At 37.3% G+C, this 22,001-nt stretch overlaps 1 protein-coding gene across 1 annotated transcript in view; it reads right to left on the bottom strand.

Annotated features, from left to right (window-relative positions):
• Positions 1-22,001, bottom strand: part of LOC124711856 (putative serine protease K12H4.7) — a 132,471-nt gene that overhangs the window by 53,270 nt on the left and 57,200 nt on the right. Inside the window, exon 4 of the mRNA XM_047242088.1 lies at positions 20,056-20,291. Coding sequence (XP_047098044.1) covers positions 20,056-20,291 — 236 coding nt within the window. The remainder of the gene's footprint in view (positions 1-20,055; positions 20,292-22,001) is intronic.

The following is a 22,001-nucleotide window of genomic DNA, read 5'->3' as shown; positions in this document are numbered from 1 at the left end:
AGGAATAGATTGTAAATAAGTTAATTACCTTAAGAAAAGCATACATTTTGCAAACATGAAACTACAAATTTGAGTCTTCTATTAACTTTTTAATGCTTGAAAATGTTTCCCTAAATAAAACAATGGAAAATCCAGGATGGAATGTAACAGTATTATGAAAAGGGAAGTTGCCACTCACCACACAGTGGAAATGCTGAGTTGTGGATAGGCACGACATAAAGAATGTCACAAATAAAGCTTTTGGCCAGTAGGGCCTTCGTCAAAAACAGACTCCCCCCCCCACACACACACACACAACTTACAAACATAGGACCGCAGTCATGTGTTTGTGAGTTACATTAGCACGTGCGAGAGAGAGAGAGAGAGAGAGAGAGAGAGAGAGAGAGAGAGAGAGAGAGAGAGAGTGTGTGTGTGTGTGTGTGTGTGTGTGTGTGTGTGTGTGTGTGTGTGTGTGTGTTTGTGTGTGTGTGTGTGTGTGCACCATACTCGCTGAAAGCTTTATTTGTGACAGTCTTTTTGTTGTGCCTATCTATGACTCAGCATATCCCTAAACAAATGTAATCAATAAAACCTTCAAACCAACAAAGAAAATAAAAAAGTTAACAACAAAGGTAAAAATTCCTTCAAGCTAAGTACATTAATTTATCATAACAAAACTGAGATGAACTTCCTTGAACTAAAAGAGAAGCAAAAGATACAAAAGAATAAAAAATCAATACCTAAAAATTCAAAATCAAAAGTATATTTATAAATACAATTTTAGTCTAATCTGCCAAAAAAATTAAAGAAAAACACCTGCATCATATTCAGTATTAAATCCTGACACTAATTTTGATTCCACTTCAACTAATTCACAAGGAATACAAATAGTTTCACCTGAACGTGAAGCAAAGAAAGCTAAAGCAAAATGAAAAGAAATAACAATAAATCAACAATAAACCTGACAATTTATAAAATCAACTGTATTACAAATACCAATTAAAATAATTAAAGACAATGAAATCAAACTAATCTGACTACATATGAAAGAGTTTGAGCAACAGAATGTAAAGAACGTAATAAAGCATAATTTAAATTTGATGATCAACCAGCAGTTTTTACAGTATAAACACCTAATCTAATAGACCATTAAAAAAATATAGATAAAAAACCATAAGATAATGAATACATATAACAAAAATAAAGAAAAAATTACCCAAAAACCTGCAGAAATTATCAAATTATAAAGAGCAGAAAAATAATAAAGTAAATAATTTGACATAATACGAACAGGTTCCTCCTTACAAATTAATGTAGTTGTATCACTAAAATGTTTAGGAATATCAACAAACCTTACCTTACCACGATCCTTTCAAATCTGAATACAACTTCAAACCTTTCATTCTAACAATGTTAAACAGCTACAGTAATTAAAACACAAATAACTAAAACAATAAAATTTATAATAAATATAAACAAATCATAAAATATCAATACAATTCGTAGACCTACATAAATGAATTCTTAATTCAATGTGTTACTTTTTAAAATTATTAATTAATTTTAATCAACAATGTAAAATTACCCTACCCACATATTCAATTCATATTAACGTGTATACATACAACTTGGGACAGAAACTGATCTGGCTCACACTGGTCTTAACTCAAAAGTACGTCAGAAATTAACAGTTAAACACACCTAATTACTGTGCTCTTGTACCAACAATTTTTCTTAATCCGATGCTTATGTCAAAATCTCCTTCACTGATAAGAGCTCTTGAAAACAATTATGCTGCTATTGGCATAGTAAATTACTCTTATCAATCTAAATTATTTTCTATATATTAAAAACAGAGATTCTATGACTTACCAAATGGGAAAGGGCTGGTAGATAGGCACAATAAAAAAACACACAAACACACACACAAAATGAGCTTTTGCAACCCCCGGAGAAAGAGAGGGAAAGATGAAAGGATATGGGTTTTAAGGGAGAGGGTAAGTCTTTCCGCTCCCGGGATTGGAATGACTCCTTACCCTCTCCCTTAAAACCCATCTTTCCCTCTCCTTCCCTCTTTCCTGACGAAGCAACCGGGGGTTGCGAAAGCTCATTTTGTGTGTGTGTTTGTGTGTTTTTTATTGTGCCTATCTACCAGCACTTTCCCATTTGGTGAGTCATAGAATCTCTGTTTTTAATATATTTTTCCCATGTGGAATGTTTCTTTCTATTTTATTTAAATTATTTTCCATTAATTATTAATTAATATTAATTGTTAAATAGTGAAGAGAGCAGTTATTCTTCATAAGGCCCCAACAAACATTATCATTAAGTATAGAATACTAAAAAAAAAACTATGTAAAAATAAAATGTCAAGCCCTATACAGTTTTCTCAATCTACAGGAAAATTTAGGTGTTTTATCTCAAAAGTTAAATTCTAAAATTTATTATTAGACAGTTTCTCAACAACCCAATCATTCCAGACCCTAATTAAGAAACTAATAATTATGTTACCTTTGTACAGTGTAAATATAATGGCTCTAAATCTTCGTCAGTGAGCAGGCCAGACCTCAAAATATTATCAAGAGAACATATTTCTCACAAACAGGTGAAAATCAAATTTGCCTAGTTACTTACAATATATTAACAATAATCCTATTGTAAACAAAATAAATATACCAATTTCATCATTATCACAAAAATTAAGAAATCAAATTTAGCATTAAAATAAATACCTAAAGTAATTATAAAACCAAATTTAAATATGATGAATTACAATGTGATCTTAAAGGTGGCATGTTTAAAATTTACTATTATATTCAAAGTTAATTAAATTATAAGTTAGCTTTAGACATTACATCCTACAGAATAAATTTCTGCCTAAAGAAAATAAATTTTGTCCTTAAAAAATTACATACCTTAGAAAACCATTAACAATTCATTTCTACTCAATAACTATAATTAATTGTAAATTGATTTTATCCACGGTAAGTAAATAAATACTAAAATTTTTATAAACACTGATACACAAGGTAGAATAAATAATATTTACTTTAATGAACTATAATATTTCATAATCAACTTACACATAACAAAAATAAACTGTAATATAAAAGAAACAAGTACACAAAATTAATTGTTGTTGTTGTTGTTGTTGTGGTCTTCAGTCCTGAGACTGGTTTGATGCAGCTCTCCACGCTACTCTATCCCGTGCAAGCTTCTTCATCTGCCAGTAACTACTGTAGCCTACATCCTTCTGAATCTGCTTAGTGTATTCATCTCTTGGTCTCCCTCTACGATTTTTACCCTCCACACTGCCCTCCAGTACTAAACTGGTGATCCCTTGATGCCTCAGAACATGTCCTACCAACCGAACACTTCTTCTAGTCAAGTTGTGTCACAAACTCCTCTTCTCCCCAATTCTATTCAATACCTCATAATTAGTTATGTGATCTACCCATCTAATCTTCAGCATTCTTCTGTAGCACTACATTTCTAAAGCTTCTGTTCTCTTCTTGTCCAAACTATTTATCGTCCATGTTTCACTTCCATACAGGGCTACACTCCATACAAATACTTTCAGAAACGACTTCCTGACACTTAAATCAATACTCGATGTTAACAAATTTCTCTTCTTCAGAAATGCTTTCCTTGCCATTGCCAGTCTACATTTTATATCCTCTCTACTTCGACCATCATCAGTTATTTTGCTCTCCAAATAGCAAAACTCCTTTACTACTTTAAGTGTCTCATTTCCTAATCTAATTCCCTCAGCATCACCCGACTTAATTCGACTACATTCCATTATCCTCATTTTGGTTTTGTTGATGTTCCTCTTATACCCTCCTTTCAAGACACTGTCCATTCTGTTCAACTGCTCTTCCAAGTCCTTTGCTGTCTCTGACAGAATTACAATGTCTTTAGCAAACCTCAAAGTTTTTATTTCTTCTCAACGGATTTTAATACCTACTCCGAATTTTTCTTTTGTTTCCTTTACTGCTTGCTCAATATACAGAATGAATAGCATCGGGGAGAGGCTACAACCATGTCTCACTCCCTTCCCAATCACTGCTTCCCTTTCATGTCCCTTATACCTGCCATCTGATGTCTGTACAAATTGTAAATAGCCTTTTGCTCCCTGTAATTTACCCCTGCCACCTTCAGAATTTGAAAGAGAGTATTCCAGTCAACATTGTCAAAAGCTTTCTCTAAGTCTACAAATGCTAGAAACGTAGGCTTGCCTTTTTTTTAATCTATTTTCTAAGACAAGTCGTAGGGTCACATGTTCCAACACTTCTACTGAATCCAAACTGATCTTCCCCGAGGTCGGCTTCTACTAGTTTTTCCATTCGTATGTAAAGAATTCACGTTAGTACTTTGCAGCTGTGACTTATTAAACTGATAGTTCAGTAATTTTCACATCTGTCAACACCTGCTTTCTTTGGGATTGGAATTATTATATTCTTCTTGAAGTCTGAGGGAATTTCGCCTGTCTCATACATCTTGCTCACCAGATGGCAGAGTTTTGTCAGGACTGGCTCTCCCAAGGCTGTCAGTAGTTCTAATGGAATGTTGTCTACTCCCGGGGCCTTGTTTCGACTTAGGTCTTTCAGTGCTCTGCCAAACTCTTCACGCAGTATCATATCTCAGCAGCCAGAGAAACTGTGGTTTTTGTGTGTGTGTGTGTGTGTGTGTGTGTGTGTGTGTGTGTGTGTGTGTGTGTGTGTGTGTGTGTGTGCGCATGTGTTTTACTCCAATGAAGACCTTTCTGGCTGAAAGCTTACTCTTTTGACAGTCGTTTTGTTGTGCCTGTCTGTGACGTGACATCTCTGCTATACTGTGAGTAGCGACTACCCTTTTCTACTACTGTTATTATTCCATCCTGGGATTTTCCATTGTTTGACTTAAAATAGCAGTGATCTTAGTTTTTTTTTATTTTAACCGAATCACAGAGCGTTAATTTTTTTTGATTTCACGTTATAAATTCATAATTTAACTCCAATATTATACATAATTGCTTTAATCAATAATATTCACTGGTATTGGTAGCACAACTGTAGCTGCTAGCACCAATTATGTTGATATTAAATCAACTGCTAATTCCAAGATTAACAAATAATTAAATCTAATCATTGTAAAAAAGAATATTTACTATAACACATCTTGCATATCTTGCATATAACAGAGAGAAAAGGTGAATGAAACTTTTGGATAATTTGATAGTTTCTTAATAGTTAAACATAATTAATTTACAGTACCAGATACATATTAAAAAAGGATCTTAAAGAAACAAAAAAATTCAGAACAGAATCTCCTTATGACCATAACAGGGACAGGTCTTGCATCTAGGTCTATTACAGGGGTATGAGCAATGAGGTAAGGGATTGGGAGCAGGGGTTATGTAAGGAAGGACGCATATATTTTCGTCTTCCGCTATTGTCGTTTCCTCAGATTTCATTTCATTTTATCCCCTTGCGCATCCATTCTGTCCTTTCCATATTTTTCACACTTATTTGGGTGTATTTTTGCATAATTTTTCAGACGTAATTCTCCTTTATTACATAATTTTTCATATTTTTTGCACCACCATGGATCCTTGCGACCTCTATCTGTGTCCATACTGTTCCTGCGTTGCTGCCTGGCTCATGAAATCCCCCTTAATGGCCTTACCACCAAATTACTCATCTCTGGTTGCCACCCCTCCTTCCACAATGACCTCCACCTGTTCAGATACCACCAATTCTTAGCCCTCACCAACATAGTCCTGTGAAACCATATCAACCAATCCCAATCCTCCTTGTAGTACCTTCTCTCCTTCTGCAAAATTCTCTTGCTATGTAATTCCAATTTCCTGGAACTCATAACAGACATAGAAACTCTTGCCCTGCAGGAACTTGAGCAACATGCACAACACCACCTCAAAAAGCTCTCCATCCTGCTCACTTCCTATTCCTACCTCAGAGTACCACTGTCCACCACCTCTACAACCACCTCCAAACCTCCCCCACATCCCCACATAGCTGAAAAACCCTGTCTCACAGACCTATTACACTTATCCCACCCTCCAAAACTCCCTCCCACCACCCCACAGAACCCATAACCTAAACAGACCCGCACACAGTCATGAATCTTTCCTCCTGAAGCCTTAGTCCACAAAATATCAGCCCTTTCCAAAGGCCTCACCTTTTGCCCCACTCCCAAATTCAATCATGCAGGACTAGTTAAAGACCTTATCTCCTTTTCCCAGACCCTACAGTGGAAACACTTTTTCCTCACCAACCCGGCCAATCAGACTCAACCAAAGACCAATATTGAACCTTGTCTAACTCGGTTCACTGCTCCATCCAACCGTGATCCGCCCCCACTGCCTCCAAACCACCCCCTATTAGCTTTCCATAATTTCTTAACCTCGAACCTTGCTTCACCATAATTCCCCAAATCCCTCAACATGCAAACTAACCTTACATCTGCAAAAAGAACTGCAGTCCACAGTCTAAAAACTGATCCTGACCTTATAATCCTACCTGCACTCAAAGGCTCCACCACTGTTGTTTTGAACCGCAAGGATTTCATGGCAGAAGGACTCCATCAGCTGTCAGGTATTTCCACCTACAAACCTTGCCACAGTGACCCCATTCCAGTAATCCAGCAGGATTTCCAGTCACTACTCAAATCCTTAAGCCCATCCCAGAGCCTCTCCCCAGAGTCCATCTCTCTCCTTACTCCCCGCATTCCCACCTTCTACATGCATCCTAAAATCCATAAACCCATCCACCCAGGATGCCTCATTGTGGCCGGTTACTGTGCCCCCATTGAGAGAATCTCCGCTCTCGTAGACCAACACCTTCAACCCATTATCCAGATCCGGTCCTCCTATATAAAAGATACCAACCATTCCCTCCACTGACTCTCCAAAGTTCCTGTCCCTTTACCACATGGTGCCCTACTCGACACTATTGATGCCACCTCCCTGTACACTAACATTCCTAATGCCCATGGCCTTACTGCTATCTAACACTACCTTTCCAGATGCCCTATGGATTCCAAACCAACAACCTCCTTCCTAGTCGCCATGACCAACTATATTCTCACCTACAATTAGTTCTCCTTTGAAGGTATTACCTACAAACAAATCCAGGGTATGGCTATGGCACCCGCATGGCACCATCCAATGCCAACCTATTCATGGGCCCTCTAGAGGAATCCTTCCTAAAAACCCAGAATCCCAAACCCCTCACCTGGTTCAGATTCACTGAGGACATCTTTGCTATCTGGATTGGAGGTGAGGACACCCTATTCACATTCCTCCAGAACCTCAACAACTTCTCCCCCATTTGATTCACCTGGTCCTACTCAACCCAACAAGCCACCTTCCTAGATGTTGACCTCCACCTCAGAGATGGCTACCTCAGTACCTCCGTCCATATCAAGCCTAATAACCACCAGCAATACCTCCACTTCAACTCCTGCCACCCATTCCATACCAAGAAGCCCCTTCCGTACATACTAGCCATCTGTGGTTGTCGCAACTGCAGTGATGAGCAGTCGCTCTCAGAATATACTGAGGGTCTCACTGATGCCTTCACTGACCATAATTATCCTTCCAACCTTGTACAAAAATAAATTTCCCGTGTCTTATCTTTCCAGTTTCCCACGACCTCCCGAAGTCCCACAGTGTGGCCACAGAGAAGCATTCCACTTGTAACTCAGTACCCTCCGAGACTGGAGCAACTGAATTACATTCTCCGCCAGCGTTTCGATTACCTCTCATCGTGCCATGAAATGAGAAATGTCTTGTACACTATCCTTCCCACCCCTCCTACAGTGGTATTCCGCCATCCACTGAACCTACACAATATACTTGTCCATCCTTACACAACCCCTGCTCCCAATCCCTTAACCTCATGGCTCATACCCCTGTAATAGACCTAGATGCAAAACCTGTCCCATACATCCTCCTACCACCACCTACTCCAGTCCGGTCACTAACACCACCTATCCCATCAAAGGCAGGGCTACCTGTGAAATCAGTCATGTGATTTACAAGCTAAGCTGCAACCACTGTGCTGCGTTCTATGTAGGCGTGACAATCAACAAGCTGTCTGTCCACATGGACAGCCACCGACAAACTGTGACAAAAAAACAAGTGGACCACCCTGTTGCTGAACACGCTGCTGAACGTGATCTCCCTCATCTCAATGACTGCTTCACAGCCTGTGCCATATGGATCATTCCCACCAACACCAGCTTTTATGAATTGTGCAGGTGGGAACTTTCCCTGCAATACATCCTACGTTCCCGTAATCCTCCTGGCCTCAACCTTCGTTAGTCACTATTCTCACCGATCCAGCCCCCTTCCTGTTCCCATTCCAGCACCACATAGCCATAATTTCACCGCCACATCCAATCTTTTAATTTCTTTTTACTTCTCTCCTTTCCACTACTCAAACCACCCCCCCCCCCCCCCCACACTCCCCACCTTCTCTCCTGCCCTCCATCTAAAGTACAGCACTTAACTGTCTCCCCCTCCCCACCCTAGCCTCCTCGTTACCCCCACCCAGTCGCCACTACCATCATGTACTGGTGCTGCAGCTCGCAGTGTGGTTTCAGTTGTCGGAGACTGCAGGTGTGTGTGTGTGTGTGTGTGTGTGTGTGTGTGTGTGTGTCCAATGCTGACAAAGGCCTTAATGGCCGAAAGCTATAATTGTGTGAATCTTTTTGTAGTGCCTATCGCGACTCAGCATCTCAGCTATATGGCGAGTAGCAACTTTCCTTCTCTAATATTGTTACAGTCATTTTCCATTGTCTGATTTTATTTTTATTCCTGTTAAAACAGATTCATTATACAGTAAAACACTGAATTAGTTAACCACTTTTAAGGAAATTCTGCTTCTAACAATCCGTCCCTACTTTTAATGAACCCTGCTTTAGGAAAAGTTCCACTTTAAAGGAATAAACACAATACATTCTGCAAATTGAAATCTAATTTTAATGTGAATCCTAACGAGTCCAAGAGTGTTTCCGATTTCTTTTAGTTTCACACATGTCATACTTCATATTGTGTGATGGCAGTAAATGGTAAGTCATTCTTCTGATCAATAAACACCTATCTAATTCCCTTGTAATGATGCGAGAGAATGTGTTTAATAAATTGGAAGTGATTTCTGTATGTCCAACCATGCAAACTTGGTCAAGTGAACTGACATAACAGTTAATGACACTATGAAGCACGAGTCAAAAGGTATAGCTGTTTATTGTTGTATGTACCAATTTTATTTTTGTGGAGTTATAGTCTGCAAACATAGAAAGCTTACTATTCCGCAAAATTCGATGAATATCTATGACGCTGAAGGCAGTCTTAACATAAAACTTTCTGATATGGTAAAGAAATATGATTTGGTGCTCTCTTAATTGTGCAGCATATTTAAAAACGAAGAAGCATTTTGGACTGCTGAAGCTAGTGGTTCTTCTGGATAAAAAAAAAAAAAGAATATTCACATGTCAACATTCAATCAAATGGAAAATAATGTTTCGAAATGGTTTCAAAGAATATGAAATGGCAGCATTCCTATAAGCATAAACATGCTATAAAAGAAGGCTCATGAATCACCCTGCAGATTGGTGTGGAAAATTTCAACGCATTGAATGGATGGTTGATTGTTTTAAAAAACAATGTGAGGCTGTGGATGTAGAAAGAGTAAACTAGTGGAAGAACATTACATTGCCATAGTTAATACAGGGTTATGAATGAAGAGAAAATTTTAACGCAGATGAAACTGGCATTTTTTATAATTTACTTTTTGTAAAATGTATTCTTTTAAGGGAGAAAAATGCCACATAGGTAATAAAAGTAAAGAAACAATGACTGTGCTATTGTACATAAATAATAACGAGAGTGAAAAGCTGCCTCCACTAAAAACAGGAGAATTTGAAACTTCCAGGTGTTTCACAAACATCGAAACACTACCTTGTACTTACAAGTGCAACAAGAATACCTGCATGATATCAGAAATCTTTACAAGGTTACAGGCATGCCAAGGTGCGAGCAAGCAGGGAAACAATAGTACTTTTTATCGACTGATGCCCTGTGCACCCCAAGCAAATAGCATTTCTGAGGAATATAAATGTTGTGTTCCTACCTCTGAACTCCACAAATCATCTGCAGCCTCTGGACCTAAGCACAGTACACTCTATTAACACCACGTACAAGGTAGCAGTTGTGTAGAAGTCAATTATATTTCTCGAGACGAAGAAAGTGATGAGATTCAACATTGTACAGGCAGGACCAGCTCTTGGGAGGTAGTCAACTATACTACCACAAAGGGTGGCAGGTTTTTGGGGTTGGTAAAATCTCCAAAATGACAAAATAAACAAGACAGTGAATTTTTTATAAAGGAAAAAATGCGAGAATAAATATAAATCATTCATAAAATCTAGAGTCTTGCTGGAAACTGTCTATGGTATTGTGAAACAGATGACAAAAGAAGTGCTGAAGCTGGTCACCTTGGTTGCATCTGTCAAAATACCAAAGAGTCCAACTGGCAGTGTGGGTGCTGGAGCTGGTCACCTTGGTTGTGTCTTTCAAAATAAAGACTGCAACTGGCAGTGCTGGCAATTGTATTTCAACCATGCACTTACACAACACTTGAAATATACCTACATCAACCTGAAATCTCCTACTGAAGGAAAAGGCTTCATGATCAAGAAATAAAAATAAATGTCAGCATATGATGGTCTAACAATCCTTAAATACCTACAGGTTTTTTTCGCTAAGTGAAACACTTTGCAATAAATAGAGAAAGAATAAGTAAACTGTGCACTGCCTATCATATGACAGAGTCTTTTGAATCCAGAGACGATGTGATTAAGGGGTGTTTAGATGTGGAAAGATGTATGACATCATCCTGCCCCCCCCCCCCCCCCCCTATCGCCATCCCCATCCCCATCACCGCCACTTCCTCTCCTTTAGATTTTATGTTAATACCATTTACACTCCTCTTCTTCTCATGGTCCTCTAGATTAATTTTTTATGCCTTGCCATAACTTCTTTCAAGTTTCCCTCATTCCCTTTTTGTTCTCCATGCTGAATCCTTAATTAGCAGATATTAATATTCGAGACAATACACAGAAAATTGTCAAATCTTATTTCGTAGGTGAAACAACTGAAATGCACAAACTGCTTATGCAGTTTTGCCATATTGCACACTTTTTGCATTCCAATAACTTTATTTAGAATACAACTGTTACTTTTGGCTACAATAAATGAAAATGTTTTCAAAACTGCTTGTTTTGAGCCATAGATCATGGTCATGGCATGATATTTGATCACAGATGTTTTTCCTTTATGTACTACGGACACACGAAATAGGCACTGGCGATTTATATACTTTTTTCAACAGATAAAACATTTATATGTAAGACACTCACTCCCCTGTCACTTTCCACTTTGTATACCAAAAGTGACAATGATACCGTCAATGACGCTGTTCTCATCTGTGTTGGGTTGCTACAGGTCCCACACCATACGCTTCCCTCTGCTCAGGGAATGAGAAAAGTGAATAGATTTGAATTATGTACTCTGCGAGTGACATAACTTAATTTTCACTGACTGGCATCTCATACCTGGCTCTGATCTTAAAGACATATAAATTTACAAGAGATGTAGAGTAAGTGTGCTATGTGAAAAAAAGACACAAGAATGACACCATGAAAAAGGTTGATTATGTCTGAAAATGCAAGGAGGTGGAAGATAGGGGGTGTCAGCACTTGAAAATCCTCCTTGTCTACAGACTATGCATTTGTTTGTTGCCAGATTGTGTTAAATAGTTTCACAAACACTGGTTATAGTACATCAGTTGATGTTGAAGACAATACTTTTGCAGAAGAAGAATGGAGCACAATCACAGATATTCCTGAAAATACAACATCCCAGGACTTTGCTACTTCTGATGATGACTTCCTATAAATTCCACACCCAAGATGAATACAAGTGAGATGCATGAAGTGCTTGTGAAAGAACTCTGTGAGGTAGGAGTCGGTAGTGGCGATGATGATGATGATGATGATGATGATGATGATGCTGTGCAAGGAAATGATGTGGGCAGGAAATATTTTTCATCTTTTAATGTAGATGACTCAATTCTAAGTAATATTAACCAACTGGAGCAACAGTTGTTGCTCCAATGATGATGATGATGATGATGCTGTGCAAGGAAATGATGTGGGCAGGAAATATTGTTCATCTTTTAATGTAGATGACTCAATTCTAAGTAATATTAACCAACTGGAGCAACAACTGTCAATACAACATGCTTGAAGGACAAGACAACAAGACAAACAACTATTCTTTATTTTTTAAAGAAAGAAAGAAAACGAAAAAGAAAAAGCAGGATTTGCTCTGTCAAACTGTGATAATATAGACATTAACAGATCACAAGTATCTGGACACCTATTAGTGGACAATAATATTGGGTATGTCCACCCTTTGTCTTTATGACATCTTTAATTTTATTGTTGACACTTTCAGTGAGGTGTCTGAATGTCTGTGGAGGAACGGCAGGCCATTCTCTTTCTCAAGAGCAGAGAAGGCGATTATGTTGCACATTGGGGTCCGGAACAAAGATGACACTAACTCATCTCTTAAGTGTTCCAAGCCAGTCCATTTTAGGAATGTTATTGTCCCCAAACCACTGCCTCACAGGTGCTTCTTTCAACAGGAAGCACTGTCATGCTGATACAAACAATCAGTCTCCAAACTTGAAATCTAGCAAGGTGACTCCTTTGCGCCCACGAATAAATGAAACGTTTTGCTCTTTCATTCTACACCTAAAGCACTCTTAAAAGATAAACCGCATCAGAATATGTAAAATTGATATTTATGTAAAATCTCAATTACAATTAATTTTAGTTGTCTGACTTCCTGATTACAATGAAGCAGATGGTTTTACTAGAGACATGAATACTTAAAAGTTATAGAAAATTTAAGTTACAATGTCAAAACATTTTGAGATAATAAACAGTAGAGGAGGTACTGTTATCAGTCATTCAAAAGCAGATATCCCTGATTTCCTGAACACATATTTGGAACTATTTGAAATTAGTTAACTTATGAAATAATTGACATTAAAAGTTCAGATCCTGTTTTTCATTAATTATTGCAACATTCCAAACATTGATAATATAATTTTATTGCTGTACTTTTTCTAAATTGAACAACACCTGCCACTAATTAATTCAGCCAGTAATTAAGATTTTGAATAATTTATGATCATAAAATATTTGTTTCAAGATAGATGCCAGATTACGGATAAATACTGTTTTCCAAGTTTCATATACTTTTGTGAATTACTGACCCGAAACATTTTTCATAAATCAAACCCAATACTGTTTTCCATGTTTCATATACTTTTGTGAATTACTGACCCGAAACATGTATCATAAATGAAACCCAATACTGTTTTCCATGTTTCATATACTTTTGTGAATTACTGACCCAAAACATTTTTCATAAATCAAACCCAACCCAGCCAAATTTCAAAGCATTTAGTAGTTTCCGAAATCATGCTATGTTCTTACACCTGTCTTTAAATAGCAACCTCGCCCCTCCAAAATTCGCAGTCTGCTACCATTCAGCACACAGATAAAACGACGGATCATACGAGAGTCTGCAATAGGCAAGCATTTGGATAAAATCATCATGTCGGTTTGATTGAAGCTCAGCAACCAGCAAGCACATAGATCACATCTCCATGTCGGTTCACATTAGACTCTGCAACCAGTGAGTAACTAGTCAACATCTCCATTTCAAACTGTGCACCAAGTTCACAGTCAGTAATGACATGAGTATGATCTACGCACAAATAGTTGGCCCCTAGTGTTCTACATGCAACACTGTTACTTTCGTGTCACTCTCACTGTACATAATGCCATGTGAAGTTTACGAATACTGTGTGATTAATGATTGGGTGAGTTTTCTTCCGCGTGTGTTTGCAAAGGAAGAGATGTGCTTCTCTTTACTTGTTTAAATTGAACTGCAAAACTGGACATGGCCATCAACTATGGTATTATAAAGTGGGATTTAAAATTCCCTTCTTGTTCAGTCAACAACATTTGGCACTAACTTTCATAGCATCGCTTTCCAAGATATCTTCTCAGTACAGCAAAATATGAACCTTCAAGATCTGTCAAATGTGAGTGTAACATCACCCAACAGGTAAGGGTCTGATCGCACATAGTGCCCCCATCTGAGAACACCACCTTGCTTTGGTATAACGAAACTGACTCCTACACATGTGGAATAGTGGCACACAAACTTTGTACATGAATATAAACTGAACATCAAAGGTGAACAGTAGCAGTGTTAATAAACACAGCCAAGAAACATCCCATGTACCACAAGTGAAATAGATTATTTATGGAATGGAAACAGGAGGCACCAAGGAATTGCACGTGGAGCTCCAGTTTGAGAAATTGTTTCACATTGGCACAATGAAGGACTCACGTGTGTGAAAAACTACTCTACATTACTTTGCACTGTAAGCTTGATGTAAATGAAATTACGAAGTATTACAGTGATAATGAAGGAGTTATATACATTGAGCGCAAACTTACAGAGAGTGTAACACAAACTGACAATGAAAGACAGTGAATAGAAACTGTGATTAAAACTGCCATAGACAGTGGATAACTAACAGTGCACAGAATAAGAACAGTGGAAATAATTTAACATCAAAACTATGAATTATTGGAACACTGACTTCAAAAAAGAAGCCACCATTAAGGAGCCCAGCTGTGGGCAGCCAATCAATGCACGAGCTCAACTGACATCATGTCCCAGAACACAAGTCAATCAGCACAGTGCAGAGCAGAAGTAAATATTGCAGGTGAGCACAGATGCAAAAGCAATTTGCCGGTGAGACAAGTGGAGGAAATAGCTCTTAACAGTAGCAGCCAATACAAAGATAATGTAAGGTAAAAGTGTTTGTGACAAGTGTGTTAGATATTTTGCAAGGCAAGCAAATTAAAAGTAAAAGACAGTGTTTTTGGTGATAGAACACAGGGCAAGTCAATAAATGAGGATTTTCAATCCCAAATGCAGAAATTAATACAAGATTTAAACTCAAAAATAGATCAATATAGAGTGACATTAGAAATATCATCAGAGAGTGTTTCAACAGTTTACAATCAGAATCGAAAACAGTATTTGATGTGTAAGAAACAATTCACCTTCGGTGCAAAATCATTCAATATAAAGAAATAAAAATTTAACAGAAAATTTTGATTTGAACTTGGAATCTTCTGATACGACAGGCTGTTTAAATGAAAATTTAATTGGACAATTATGTAATAAAGAAATGAAAGTTGTGGGTTTTTGTCAGGATAGTTTAACTGAAGTACTGCAAATCTGTTCTGATGAAAATAGTGAGGTGACTTTCGATGAAAAGCACATTGATATGGTTGATATAGAAGAGGTAGTGGTAGTTACAGAAACTGCTGATGTAAATATCCATCTGATAATGCTGACATAGATTGTGTACCAATACTAAATGAGAGGTTTGACAAAGTTGTTACTGATGTTGTCGATCCAGAGGTAGTGAATACAGATGTCGACATAAGTACTGTTACATGTGATTATGAGATTAATGAACTGGTTTTTGATACAGGGCAAGTAAATACTGTTGGTATTCAAGATGAGAAAGCTTTTAAGGTAAATAGTGATGCAGTTAATGTTGAAAGAGGCTGTGTACACTTGTAAATGAGACTTCAATAAAGCTGATGAGATTATTAGGAAAAATGGTGTGTGTGAAAATGATTCTGGATGACTTCTTCTGAGTACTTTGACAAAACACCCATTTAAGTAGCAGCACTTTTAAACAAAAACTAGTCAAATGGTCTTGATGAAGTACCTGATTTCATATTAAATAAAAGCATGTGCTCACCACATAGCAAACCCCTTGGCAAAAATTTTCAACCTCTCTTTAAAAACTGGTGTATTTCCAGATATTTTTAAAATAGCAAAATTTACACCACTGCTAAAAAAAAAAAAAAAAAAAAAAAAAGGTTCTTCTGAAAAAATATCAAACTACCGACCCATGTCACAGTTAAGTTCCTTCTCAAAAATTCTAGAAAAACTCTTCTATGACAGGCTTTTTAAGTTTCATAAATAAATATGCACCTCTTACAGTACAACAACATGGTTTTTAGAAAGTCTAAATCTACACAGACAGCAATTTTCGAATTCTTTAAATCTCTTGATCAACATAAATTAGCTGCAGGTATTTTTCTAGATCTATCAAAAGCCTTCAATGTCCTGGACCATAACATTCTCCTCGAAAAATTAGAAAGACGAGGAGTAAGAGGTGTAGCACATAGCTGGTTGTGTTCATACCTAAAAAACCGCAGGCAGAAAGTATCACTTCAGTAGGAATTCAACAAAATGAATAAAACAAGAAACAACTCCTTTCTTTCTGGGGAATTACCAATAAAATATGGTGCACCACAGGGCTCAATCTTAGGTCCACTACTCTTCTTGATTTATGTGGACGACTTAGTTGAATATATGAGTCCCACAAAAACTATCCTGTTTGCCGAAGACACCAGCATATTGCTCACTGGATCCAGTCCAGGAACTTTGCGGTCCACAGCAGAAAGTTCTACGAAAACATTTTCCGAGCGGTTCACAAAAAACAAACTCATTATAACTACTGAAAAAACTGTATGTGTTGATTTTCATTTAATTCCTCCAACTAATCAAATGTCTATTAAAGCCCAATTAAAAAATGATCCCCTAGGAAATGTAAGTGTCACAAAATTGTTGGGTCTTTGGGTTCAGCAGGACTTAAAGTGGGACACACATATAAATAATGCAATTTTGTCATATGAGGACATGATGGAGACCGTGGCTGGTGTTAGGACAGCAACCAGCCAATTTGTGGCACAGTTCCACTCACTAAATCCAATATGGGATCATTTTCTGGGGATACTCAACTCACAGTGTAAAGATTTTTAGAATGCAAAAAAGAGCTTTAAGAATAATTTGTGGCCTTAAAAAGATGGAGTCCTGTAAATCCAATTTTACTGAGCTTGGTGTTCTAAATGTTCCAAGCTTATTCATTTATGATACTATATTGTTCACTAGGGACTACCTCCTGAAAACAGGCAAACTGCTACAGAACAAAAATGTACACAACTATAGTACCAGACGGGAATCAAATATACATCAAACATATCACAGAACAACCACCTATCAGAGGAGCATAATTAACTTTGGTGTAATACTACACAATAAGATACCAGAGGAAATAAAAAATACTACTGATCCAATATTTAAAGCTAAACTAAAGGCATTTCTAATAAAGCACTGTTTCTATTCTGCCAGAGAATTTCTGAAAAAGTAACAAAATTAATTGTAATAGGTACCTGATTTTAATTTGCCTACTATTTTGCTAATACTGTGTATTATTGTAGCTTATCTTCGACCTGTCCAATATCAATTGTACAATTTGTGCTATATGATAAAACTGGACCAATAAAAAAAAAATCAATCAATCAATCATAGATTCATTACAAAGAGGTTTTACTGTAGAGGAAATGGACATTTTAGTGATGAAACTGGTACCGTATTTACTCGAATCTAAGCCACGCTTTTTTTCCGGTTTTTGTAATCCAAAAAACCGCCTGCGGCTTAGAATCGAGTGCAAAGTAAGCGGAAGTTCTGTAAAATGCTGGTAGGTGCCGCAACAACTAACTTTTGCCGTTGAATATATGTAGCGCTACACAGGCATGCTTTGCAGGCACAAAGATAAATACTGGTGCCACAACCTCTGCGTCAGTGCAGAATGTAATGTACTAAAGAGGCATCTGCAAAGATTTTCAAACGGAGAAAAATTTTCGCTAAACTCTCCTTCACAACATCTTCTATCACACGCAGTCTATTATTTGGTTCTTGTTGATCATTATCAAAGAAAGCAGCAGTGCAAGTAACAATAAACAGCAGTCTCTTACCATTGTTTCGCTAATGAGACAATTCCTCTCTCTCTTTTTTTTTTTTTTTTTTTTTTTTTTTTTTTTTTTTTTTTTTTTTTTTTTTTTTTTTAAGCGCATACAAAAGCAAGCCATGTCACAAGCGGCGACAGGTCGTAAACACTCATTATCAGAATGCGACAAACAATGCATGACACAGTACAATAATGCATTTTCAGCTTAGAGTGACGTAAACACCTATAACAAAGAGAATGGCACTTATCAGATCAAAGAAAAATAACCAGTCAATTCAAACCAGACGAAGCACGTGAAAAAGGAAGAGTACCCGTATAAATACGGACGGAGCGCCTGACGCATAGCAATGGCTACCTGGTAAAGCTTAACTGCTAAGCTTACGACTCGAACCAAACTACTGTAGCTGTATCGTCATTCATTCGACCTAAATTGTGTCTCATATTACAACTTTGTTTCGATTTGGAGGTGTGGCCTAAAATTTTTCTCTCCCCTTGAATTTCGAGTCTCAAATTTCAGGTGCGGCTTAGATTCGGGAAATTTTTTTCCCCTTGATTTCGAGTCTCATTTTTCAGGTGCGGCTCAGATTCAAGTGCGGCTTAGATTTGAGTAAATACAGTAAGCTTCTGAATAAGATGGAAACAACTACTTCAAGAAAAGGTGAAACATTAAAAAAAAAAACACTGGTTTACACCTTCAAACTAGGTTTCCACATCTTAAGGCCACAGATCCATGTACATATTCACAGCCCTGCATTTTTGTTTCAACCCTATGAAAATAACGAAGAACTCTATCGATGATGTCACAGAAAATAGCCTATTTAGAAGGCTACATCTAGAATGAGAAGCTCCTTCAGTGTAGTTTTTCTGATGGGATACAAATCTATTCATAACTTAGTGGGAAAGTAACTTTCCAAGCACCCCTTTTGGCAAAAACAGATTTTTTTCCATCCCTATTCATACCAACTTTACAATAATGAAGACAACAGACATGAGTATTGATTCTAAAGAAGTTTCATAGAACTAATAGAAAAATGAGAAAAATGAAGGACAGAAAAAGATGAAAATGGTACTGGATTCATGTGGGGAACACAAAGCAAGGGATAAACAGTTAATGAAAAAGAGATAATGGGAAGGGAGGCATGATGACCAAGAGATAATACATACTGTAAACAAGAAAAGAGAAGGAAGGTAGTCTGCACAAGAGTGAAGGTGAGTAAAAAGGAAAGGAAACAACTATAATGACAAAATAGATTGTCCATGTTGTGGAGGTAGGTCCCATCCACAGACTTCAGTAGCACTGGTGTTGAGAAGCAAAATCTAAATGACAAACTGTGAATCAGGAAGTATATACCATATGCAACAATGAGGGTGTGCTGTAGGCATTTTTCCTGTAGTTGTTATAAATGAGTGATTGTTAATGCTTATGGTAACATAAAATGCAGCAAACTGTCCAAATAAATGTATGACTTTGGGAAGTTAGTTAGATGCTCCATAGATTATTTGGACAGTTCTTTTATTGAAATTATGTGGAATGATTGGGGAGGGGAAAGGGGTGCGTGTTGCTGTTTTAGGAGCAAGGGCAAAGGGTGAGAATCACTTCATTAATAACGTAGCTGAAATATTACAAGTTGAAGGTATATTTAACAACAGACTCAAATATTTCAGTTTGAAGAAATAATTCAGTACTATATTTTTTATCAACAGATTAGGGAACAGTTTCAATGCACCTGAACAATACTATTGCAAAAATAACCTGAGTGGAAACTTTCAATTATTCCTGTGTTTATCTCTCAATCAAGAACAGTCACAGGTAAAGTTATTCTCTAAATACTTGTAAAGCCAAAGTACATAAAAGTTTCAAGGTCTAATCAGACTTATTTCATTCATGTTTATTTTACAATGAATGCTTCATAATATTAGAGTACAGTAAGTTTACTGATTATGAGCTTCTTTACAGAGTAAATGAGTTTGTGAAAGTTAACTCTCTTCGTTATAAAGTAGTCAGTTGTGTTTCATTCTTAAAGCTACACAACAAAAATACAAGGTGACAATATTTTTTAGTCTTTTGACCAAACCTACAAACCTCCAAAATCTGATTTTGCAAGCAGGGGACCACTGGCAGAGACAGCTGCATGAACTAGATGAGGATATTTAGCTCTTGCCCAAGCAGCTAATGATCCTGGATATGATCCACCAAAAACAACCCATTTTGTTCCAAGTGTTAAATTATGCTTCTTGTTCATACCCTCAATAAAGTAAGCAATATCAGCAAGTGCCTGCTCACTGCTTAGATATACAAGATTTTTTACAGACAGATCCCTGAAATTGAAAAACATTGAGTCAGTACTTTTGTTAAGATTTGTAGTAGGAACTAGTAGGTTAACAAGATGCACAGTATATGAAAGTAACTTATAATAGACATAGAAGTTAAAAATTTTGATAGTAACCTATTGCTTTCACATGGCATTTTATCAGACAAACTAAAGTTTCAAAAATTAGAACCAATTTATAAAAAAGATATTGATAACTATTGATTAGTTCCATGACTAACATATTTTTTAAAAGTTTGAAAAAATGAGACTCAATAACAGTCCATCACTTCTGTAAAAATATTTACAATCAGCTGCAACTCAGATTCCATCTGGGCCTTTACACTCATCATACCACTGATCGCTGATCCACCCATGCAATAAGATACTTAAATACGTCAATAACCATAATTGCTAGTAACCTGCCTAAACCCGCCCAGCTAGCCATGCGATCTAAATTGCTGCTTCCCGAGGGGAAGGCATGCCAGTCCCATGCACGAATCCACACAATGGGATAGTGTCGAGGTCCGGTGTGCCACCCAGCCTGTGAATGGTTTTTAAGGGGTTTTCCATCTACCTCGGCGAATGCGGGCCGGTTACCCTTATTCCGCCTCAACTACACTGTGACGGTGACTGCTGCACAAACACAGTTTCCACATACACATTCACCATAATTATTATACCACACAAACATTTGACGTTACACTCATCTGGAATGAGATGTTCCTGGGGTGGTCCACTGGGGGCCAAAACAATTTTCTAGTTTGAGACAAATCATTACCATGACCATTATTTCTTTACATATAAATGAATCCACTGAAACAGGAGATGTAAATCTATCTGCTGATAATGCAAGAATCATTACCATGTCTCTCCATACACAGGTACCCCCCCCCCCCCACACACAAGACTTTTCCCTAAAAACTGATTGGTTTACTTCAAAAGGTCTATTAACTCTTATTTTGCACGTTCGCAGTATTTTTTATACCTCAGCCATCTCCACAGTTACATAAAAGATTTTTTTATATTTTTGACGTGCACATTTCACTTCGTTAAAGCATCCTCAATGGCTTGTTAGTTGCACTGTACATTAAAATCGTACTGGAGGTGTAATAATACTGAGGCCTTCAAGATTATGTGATCTTGAAATTCACCAAGAAGGCATTCTGCCAACACCTATCATAAGTGTAACTGGCTCGCCAACATATATACTGGCAAAATATTTAACAGAATTAACAGTGGCTGTTGTTGGTTGCTGTGAGCACAACATTAAGAACACCAGATGTTTGCTGACATTATCAAACAATGATAGGTGCAGACAATGTTATGGAATGCCTCTATACAGCATATCTGTTTATCCAGGTACCTGTTTACTGAGTTTGCTCACCAGCCACTTCCTTCCGGACCAGATTGTTCTGACACACTGACCACCATTTACTTTTAGTACAGTTGCAAACACCATGAAGTGATGGATGGAATGGTCATAGATTCCCCCTTCTCACTGACTGCGCCCAATTTTTCCATGCAGAATGTTTAAGAAAGTGTTTTAAGCAGTGCCCCTCTTTGCCAGTCCTGCTTTTATCACTATGTTGGTGAAACTTTTTTGATTTGGCTTCATGAAAGGAAAATTGTTGCAATTAATTGATCAGCAAGGTTGGCTTGGAAACTTGGTACATCATAAACTAATCTGCACAGAATGTTACCTCAATGGGTACAATTT

Source organism: Schistocerca piceifrons, chromosome 1 (assembly GCF_021461385.2).
Source record: "Schistocerca piceifrons isolate TAMUIC-IGC-003096 chromosome 1, iqSchPice1.1, whole genome shotgun sequence".
In the NCBI taxonomy this organism is placed as follows: domain Eukaryota; kingdom Metazoa; phylum Arthropoda; class Insecta; order Orthoptera; family Acrididae; genus Schistocerca; species Schistocerca piceifrons.
Note: the sequence above shows the minus strand (reverse complement) of the source record. Positions and strands in the feature narration are given on the sequence as shown.